Source organism: Malus domestica, chromosome 17, assembly GCF_042453785.1.
Source record: "Malus domestica chromosome 17, GDT2T_hap1".
In the NCBI taxonomy this organism is placed as follows: domain Eukaryota; kingdom Viridiplantae; phylum Streptophyta; class Magnoliopsida; order Rosales; family Rosaceae; genus Malus; species Malus domestica.
Window position 1 is genome coordinate 34,240,251 of NC_091677.1, and position 8,930 is coordinate 34,249,180.

Consider the following 8,930-nt stretch of genomic DNA (forward strand, 5'->3'; position numbering starts at 1 on the left):
TCCTTAAAAGACAAAAGCAAAAATCAAAGAGATATGAGAGTTTTAAGATGCATCTTTGAATTAGGGTAAAAGATGTTAAAGAAGCTCAAAAGCTCAAAGAAGCAGTTGGGGAATTAAGCACAAACACAAAGTTACTTCTTTTCCAGGGCTTTTCCTTTCTCATTTCAAGAGTTGAGTTGCTTCTAACTTGTCATGCAAATCAATCAAAGAGAAATGGGAAATCCATGGCGTTGAGTACACTGGGAACATACGTAACATGTGGTAAAAGTCGGCAGAGGACCACAACACCAGCCCATAGGGCTTGGAGAGAGGAGGAGGCCTATTTCTATTCAGGGTTAACGAAAGAAGCTTAAAAGCTTCAATTGACATTTCTGGAAAACAATTAATGGAACCCAAAAGTAGTGACCCTTCTCAAGTTTGGGCTTAAAAGTTAAAAGGCTAGCTCCAATACAATCCACATATTAAGCTCTTCAAGGCTGAGGACTTGCAATTGCGCTTGCTGCAGGAGAAAAATTTCCACTTTATGCACCCATAAACATAAAGCTACAATATACAAGGACCAGTTAAAATAAGAAACTTTCCCGGGCTTTTCTTTTCTCATGCTCTCTCTCTGACAGCCATTTCCTCAAAGATAATCTACCATTGTCCAGATATTAGATGCATTATTTCGTCTTCAACGCTTCGATTTTCTTCGATCTTTAATACCTATTCCATATTTCCAGATTTCAAGGACCGGGTTCCAAGTATGAAGCCTTCAATTAATTAAGCGATCGTACATCAATTCTTTAAGGACGAGTGAAGAACTGATTTTTAAGCAATTTCCCAGAATTTTGAAGCAACTTCTCACCCCCAGAAAGAGTGAACGACTGATTTCGAAGCAATTTCAGTCACAGACTCACAGACAAACCTCTGAGGTTCTGACCTACTCGCTTCAGGCTGCACTTCTGCAGCCGCTGCACTGCACCATCCGGCGTCCTGCGTCCACCACCAGGCTCCCAGATTCAGCCCAGTTGTGCCAATCAGACCTTCAGACGCTGCAGAGTGCAGACCCAGACCCAGCCCATTGTTGTCCACGTTCGATTCGATACTCTCTCCCTCAGCCTGTCAGGTCTAAACGCCTCCCCCTATGGACTTTTTTATTTCAATTTTCTTATTTTTTCACTTTAATTTTGTTTCAGGGAAATTGAATTGTAGTATTTTTACAAATTTGTTTTAGGTAAAGGCTAAAAGCAGGTGAATTTTACTGGCACGTACCTTGTCTGGCTGTTGAAGTCCTTCAAACATTTGAGAGAGGCGCTTTTCTTAAAAAATTAATCTTGATAGCTCGTGGCCCTGGTTTTGGAAATTAGGCACCTTTCTCACAGATTTAAGTCTTCCTGATGCTATATTAGTTTGTTGGGTATAATTTTATTCAATAGCTGAGTGTCGAACAAGACGATCTTACTTCAATTCTTGCTCTGTGGCACCAGTTAATTATGTTCTGGTTTACGTAGATGAAATTATTTGCATGTGGGAAATAAGGAAAGCAGAAAGATGCTAATATGAAATTATTTGCATGTATCATGTATTAAGATGATATCCATGAGCATGCACCCAACAGTGTTGATTGTGATGATGGTTTTGTGATATTCACTGATATTCTTTCTTTGCATGGCAGGATATTTCATACTACGATGGGGGCTGCTCACATATTTGTGGCCTATCTCGCCGTCCTTATTTCGCCCTTCTGTGCCCATGGTAACGTTTTCTCACTAGAGAGAGCGTTTCCTAGGAGTCACTATATCGGACTTGACGAGCTCCAAACTCGTGACCGAATCAGGCAGGCCCACCTCTTTAAAAGAGTTGTGGGTGGTATAGCCAACGTGTCAGTGGTATATGAGGATTTCTACAGTCCTGAACATGTTGGGTAACTATTTAATCTCGTATAACTTTAGGCTTTTAAATTAAATAAATTGAATCTTTCTTACCTGAAAAAATAGCAAGAACTCTTTTCTTGACCCCAAGTTTTGATACCGATTTTTTTTTTCCAAGTAAGTTTTTGTTTGTTATAACTGTCTTAATTTCCGTTGAATTTGCAATTTTTTTGCTTTAGCCGGCATTGGTTGGGAAGGTTTTTATTTTGATTTAATTTCTTAAACGATGGGTGTTTGTCATTTACTTAATTTAAAGCTTGCACAATCTCCTATATAATGCAGCCGATATAATCTTTTGTTGCAAAGTTCACTATATTTGGTTAATGATTCTGAGGTTTCTTTGTATTCATTTTTTCTTTCATCACTCCTCTATTTTAGTGTCTTGGTAAGATTGAATAGTTAATGCTATAAAAACTTGAATAACTTTTGTTCATTTTCTGTTCTTGCATGAAATCACTAGGGTTTACTTGACAAAAGTGAAACTTGGCTCTCCACCAAGAGAATTCTATGTGGCGATCGACACAGGGAGCAATGTGTTGTGGGTTTCATGCTCGTCATGCAAAGTTTGTCCTCAGCATACTGAGCTCGGTGGAGTAAGTTTTTGCTCATTTCTTAGCAGATTTGACTTTCTTTGATTAAATTTTAGTGACAATGATCCAACTAAACAAATTTTTATACTAGAGGAATTCAATTTTTCGTTGTGTGCAAAAGTAAACATTAGGTTACACGACTGTGTTCCCACCCCATCCACCCCCCCCCCCCCCCCCCCAACAAAAAAAAACAACCGTAGTGGTGTCATATTTGGTGAGGAAAAAGATTTCCAGTTCCCTTGGCAGCAGTGCTGTGTTAAGAACTTAAGATCCACGGTTCATTGGGCCAAAGTCCCAAGTCTTGGCCCACTCGAACTCCAATCTAGTCGGTCTAGGTCTTTTGAATAATAGTCGTTAGAGTAGTAGAAACAGAACATTCATATCATACTTTTATTCAAACATCAAGCATACTAAACGTTGTATGCCATGCTGATCTACTCAAAATTCTATGATAATTATCCTAAATAATCTATGCATGTTACAGCTTTCGTTCAATTTCTACGACCCGGCCAACTCATCCACCGCTCGGCCAGTTCCTTGTTCCGACAAGTTGTGCAAAGCTTCTTTAGAGACCAAATGCTCACACCCGACAAAACAGTGCAGGTATAATCTAAGATATTCAGGTGGAGATGAGATAGCCGGGTATTACATGTCAGATGAATTACATTTTGACATGATACCGGTTCAGTCTCATGTTAAAATTGAGTCTTCAGCTGCCATTGTTTTCGGGTGAGCTATTTTAACCTTTCTTTTCTAATAATCAACATTAAGAGAAAAAAACAGATAGAGAAATTTTTTTCATGTTGTTTATTGTTTCATTGAAGCTAAACTATTATTGGTTTGGTGATCATATGGGTTGGAAACAGGTGTAGCACCTCTGTGACTGGGCTTTTGGAGGGGACTACAGCTTCAATCAACGGAGTATTTGGATTCGGCCAAGGGCTAATGTCAGTTATATCACAGTTGTCCTCTCGAGGGACAACTGCCAATGTGTTCTCCCATTGTTTGAAGGGAGATGACAATGGAGGTGGTATACTCGTTCTTGGTGAGATTTTAGAGCCAAATATCGTTTATACCCCTCTTATCCCGTCAGTGTACGTCTCTCCCCTTAACATTTATTTTATTTAATTGAAAATTTTTGGATAGGAAGTTTGATTTATGAATCATCTGTTGATAATCCACTTGTCTTCTTGTCACTACATGTCAATTAGTTGGGTTTGTTTGTCCATTAAGTAGTTGAGTGGTTTGGTTGAGCCTTAGCTTGCAGGAGTAGTGTAATATACTGACTTCCTTGATGACCCAGAAGTCTGTGAAATGAAGGTTGTGGGAAGTCTGACTTAGTCTAACAGTAGAACAATCAGACTTATATGTATTCTAACAGAATACTGAAATATCAATAGTAACACTAGCAATTAACAATGAGATTTACAAAGATTTTTTCTTAAATAGAGTTTAGAATTCAAGAGAAACTGACTTGAATGGTTGATAGAGGCTAACAGACTTACTATGTTAGTCTAAGATTATTGTATGGTGCTAATTCCTACGGTTCCAAACCTAACTACATATCCTATGTTTATAAGGACTAGTAGAAAGACATAGCTTTCCAGTTAGTGTAATAACTAGTTGCTAATTATTATTTTCAGGCACCCCTTTTATCAAATTAATCTTGAAACCATTTCAATCAATGGTCAAATCTTGCCCATTGATCCAGCAGCGTTCACACCATCACTTGACCGAGCAACAGTGGTTGACACGGGAACCTCTATTGGATATGTTGCGGAAGAGGCCTATGATCCGCTTGTTCATGCTGTAAGTTTGCATTCTATTTGACTTTTGAGTTCAAGCTCCCTTATAGTTAAATTTATATAGTGTGGGAGGAACGTATAGTTAAATTCATATCCTTAGTAAAAACTGATATTGGTTTGTCTGTGTAGATAACTTTGTCTTCAAAGTATGTGAGTCCCTTCCTTTCACCATCAGGAAAGCAGTGCTATCTAGTTTACACCAGGTTCTCTCTCTCTCTCTCTCTCTCTCTTTCACTCTCTCTCTCTCTCTCTCTCAAAGGACTCTGAAATGAATGATATTGTCTACTTTTTAGTGTGGCCGAGGCATTTCCTCTGTTGAGTCTTAATTTTGCTGCTGGTGCATCTATGGTTTTAAAACCAGAAGACTACCTTTTGTATAAGGGACCTGATCAGGTAAGTTTTCTTCCAGGCTCTGGCTTATTTTGTAAAAATATCTTATTTCGAGTGGAAGTAATACTGTGGGAAAATGTATGGAATTAATAAGTGCATTCTTTTGTCACATAATGGTTCTGTTAAGTGGTGCTTTGGTCTACAACAATCTGAGGGAGTGAACCGTGGGTTCACAGTTTTAGGAGGTTAGTTCTCGAAAGAATGTTATACATGTTATTATAATGCTCCTGTATGGATTTTCAATTTAATACATCTCTCCACACCGTTTTAAGAGTAAAAACAACACATCTAAGTAAAATCTTCAGAGAGAAGCATTCTGCAATACATAGATATTGTATAACAAATATAAGGTTCCCTACAACGGTAGTACAATACTATTTGTGATCATATAAGTTACATGATATAACAATGAAGTATAGAACTTATGCCAACAAAACGAACTAATTCAGTACTCATTAGAACCGAGCATCCAAAATCCAATGCCTGAACTGCCAACATATATGATAAATCATTTCTAAGCAGAAAAAATAAAATTTTCAAGGAGCATGTAGTTTTCTTCAAACTATAACATTATATCAAGAGACCATTGCTCGATACGTACAAGCACCAATTTACAAGAACATGTTAAAAAGAGACCTGAATGACCAGTAAATAAACTCAGTATCACCATGATTGTCTTAAAATCAGAATACAGACTTTAAACATATTGCTTACAGTAAAACAAGCAAGTCCACGACAAATTTAACTTGATTACGTATCAGGACTACAAGGGATCCAAAAGGCTATGGATGCATATTTAAGCTTCTAGCAGATGAGGATGCATATTTAGGCTTCCTTATGAGAACGTACAAGTCAAATTTAACTGGATTCCTAACCAAGAAGTCTGCTTCCCAACAAAGAAACAACAAAGACATGTAGTCTGCGAGTTAACAGCTACCCCAACAATTATAGCTCTCCCTGAGCGCTATACCATATATTATTTATCAGATATCCAAGCACGATCATATGTATGAAATAAGAGTTCCATGGTCTTAGAAAACAAAGCCAACACCTCAAAGAGCATGATGAACAAGAACACTGTCAACGGAGTTAAAATGGTCATCCGACTAAAACTTGTTCGAGCATAGGATGGATTTCTGTGCTTGTGAGTGTCACAAACACAGAGAACCATAGTGTTCTCATGTAGGAGAGTTACCATGTTTCAATCACTCTGTAACTCAATGAATTCACAACACAAACTTTTATAAACAAGTTCCAACAAGTACTTTTAAATTACTTCTATTGCCATAAAAGAAAGAAAGAGAATGAACATGAAACGTGAAATTATATATACTAAAAGGTAATAAAAATACTATTCATTCAATTTTGCTTTGATGATTTTGCTCCTATTTTAATGCTCTTCTCCCTCATATTTTTCAGCCTGAACAGTAAAGTGTCGAACAGATTCATACCAAAAGCCACATCAATAAGCTTCAAAGTGTGTATTGATGTGCTACGACCCCATAATTTGCTAAAATTCACACATAGAACTAAATAAACGTGTCATATCACAGACAAAAACCCCAAAAATTATATCCAAGGTTTAGCGCACAAAAAATTATTTAGAAACAAATAGATATGCTCAGTATTTCCTAAAGGTTTAGGCACAAAAAAAAATCTATAGAAACAAATAGAACTCTTACTCATCATGGAGAGAATGGTGCACGTTGTGTTCTTTTGCTAGTTGGAGAGAGGGGTTAGGATTTGCTGCCTCTTTTTGTTTTGGCTTCATATAGTTGTCCCATGTGTTGATGGTGTTTGTAAGTTACAATTTACTGCATGAATGCTACAGTTAATCCTTGTGATATACTTGTTTTGAAATATGTGTGTCTTCGATTGCAGATCATGTTTTAAAGGACAAAATTGTGGTATATGATATAGGCCGTCAGCGGTTGGGATGGGCAGACTACAATTGTAAGATCATAAACTCTTTTCTTTTTCTCATTTCCCATGAACCTTAATTTGGAAAAATATCGATACTAATGAAATAAATCGTTTCAAATTCTCTTTTCAGGCTCGTTGCCTGTAAATGTTTCTGTAGCTTTACATGGGAGATATCCGAATGGGAACAGCTCATCTGGAGACCTATTGTTCGAGCTGCTAAATACTGGGATTCTACTTCTCTTGATGCATTTATTTATCATATTTATGTGAGACCCCGTATACATGTGGGTAGGTTTATTAATGAATGATGACAATCGAATTAGTATTAATTTTTTATAAAAGATTAGCGTAAGTGAGTTAAATTGCTATTTATTAGGAGAGATAAGTGATGATTAATAGTTGGTATTAAACTTCTTATTAAAAGATAGCATTACTGCGTTAAATTATGCTACATCAATTAATGTCATATTTTTATTGGTATGACAAAAAAAAATATTTTATCTTCATTTAAAAAGGCAAATAATTAACTTTAAAATGATAAATTATATAAGAATATCTGGTTTGATTTGTCACGCCTCGATCCCGACATACGTCCAGGAACGACACGTGACAACATCAAATACTCGTATACCTAATATACCCCGCCTCCGAGATATGTACCAAGCACAACTCATGACTCCATTTGCATAGTGATTTTTCGTAAACTTTATGGCTCAATCTAACCTTATCGTTAGATTGCCTACATACTCTAAACAGGAATCAACACATTCGAAGTTCGTCATTTACTACTCTCGAACAATCATCACATATATCAGTATGTGTCAACATAATATCAGAACTCAAGCAGGCAATATCTCAAGCAACATTCGACGAAGCACAACAGTAAATCTCTAGCCATATTGGTTAACGAGTCTAATTATAATGACAACAATCACAACCAACATCATTCCACAATCACATCCATCAATAACACATACCACACACCGAAATGCAGGGCTAGAGCAACACAGTTCAGTCGAAGCCTACATCTCAGAAGCTGTCTCAAATGAACCAATCCAGGGAACCAATGAGTCAAATGATGCGATTTCGAACCACTCAACGAAATCCATCAACATTGAGTTCCAGACCACTTAATGGAACCAAGACACCAAAGGGGATTCCGAACCACTCAACGAAATCCAAACTAGGATATGATTCCGGACCACTCAACGGAACCGTGGAGTAGAAGGGATTCCAGACCTCTCAACGAAATCCAAGTGGATACGATTCCGAACCACTCAATGGAATCGCAGATCACGAGGGATTCTGGACCTCTCAATGGAATCCAGACGGAGCACGAAACCGGACGACTTAATGGAACCCAGCGGATACTCAGTTCCTGATCACTCAATGAAACCGAGCGGAGGGCGCGGAGGACCAAGGAACATATCAGGGGCTCGAAGAAACCAAACGTGAATCAAGTGCTCAAAATACAAAAGTTCAACGAAACAAGAAATGGAACAATGATACGATATGTGAAACAAGTCCAGAAATAACAAACCCTATGACAATGGGTTAACAGTCCACTACTAGCCCTCACATTTCATCATATCATACCAACTATGCAAATCAGCCACATTTCAAATATGCACGTCAAGTCACATATCATAATCATCATCAGTACACAAGCCAAATCATGTTTAATAACCATTCGTCTATGGCTAAATATATAAACATCACATTTCAACAAAAATCACATTTATAAAACCAAGTCATATTCATAAATGATATTGATATAAGATGTCGAGGTAATAATCATATCACATATGTTCAAGTCATTTTCTAATCAATATAGGCTCACTAGACTTCACATAGTATTCTGTAGTACTAAATTTAGTATTTAGAATGTTTCGAGACATGTTGACCAAAAGTCAACTCTCGGTCAACGATAGGGTCCACAACCCTACGTAATTCGATCCAGAAGATCCGCACATTGGATTTTGGATCCGTAACCTTCTAAAATCCACATTATCCTTCTAGAACAACCTACTAAAATCTCATGGTGATCCGATTGTCGGATTTCTGCCAATTGCTATAATTAGGTGGCGGTCAACAATTTGTTTTACTAACTTAGAAATCCAATTCAGGAAGATCCATACGTTAGATTACCGATCCATCAGTTTCTAACATCCTCAAATATTACGTATTATAACGTATTAAATTTTGGTGACGATCCAATGGTCGGATCGTCGATTCATATTTTGATCAAGTAAAGCATCATAGTGAAATTAGGTTCAAATGATCAAACCACGTCATACAAATATCAAATA

At 37.2% G+C, this 8,930-nt stretch overlaps 1 protein-coding gene across 1 annotated transcript; it reads left to right on the forward strand.

Moving 5' to 3' along the window:
- Positions 1 to 591: 591 nt before the first annotated feature.
- Positions 592 to 6,989, forward strand: LOC103406044 (aspartic proteinase 36-like). Its single transcript, XM_029096895.2, has 10 exons — positions 592 to 1,108; positions 1,658 to 1,906; positions 2,374 to 2,506; positions 2,988 to 3,232; positions 3,370 to 3,597; positions 4,147 to 4,312; positions 4,438 to 4,511; positions 4,602 to 4,701; positions 6,580 to 6,651; positions 6,752 to 6,989. Exons 2-9 carry the CDS (start codon positions 1,674 to 1,676, stop codon positions 6,589 to 6,591), a joined length of 1,191 nt encoding a protein of 396 aa, XP_028952728.2. The 5' UTR covers positions 592 to 1,108; positions 1,658 to 1,673; the 3' UTR covers positions 6,592 to 6,651; positions 6,752 to 6,989.
- Positions 6,990 to 8,930: the final 1,941 nt, after the last annotated feature.

Excerpts from the sequence above, each read along its gene's own strand:
- LOC103406044 (XM_029096895.2), top strand. The coding sequence starts at position 1,674 with ATGGGGGCTGCTCACATATTTGTGGCCTATCTCGCCGTCCTTATTTCG. Across the intron at positions 3,598-4,146 it reads ACCCCTCTTATCCCGTCAGT|GCACCCCTTTTATCAAATTA; the intron begins GTACGTCTCTCC and ends TATTATTTTCAG. Across the intron at positions 4,512-4,601 it reads TGCTATCTAGTTTACACCAG|TGTGGCCGAGGCATTTCCTC; the intron begins GTTCTCTCTCTC and ends TCTACTTTTTAG.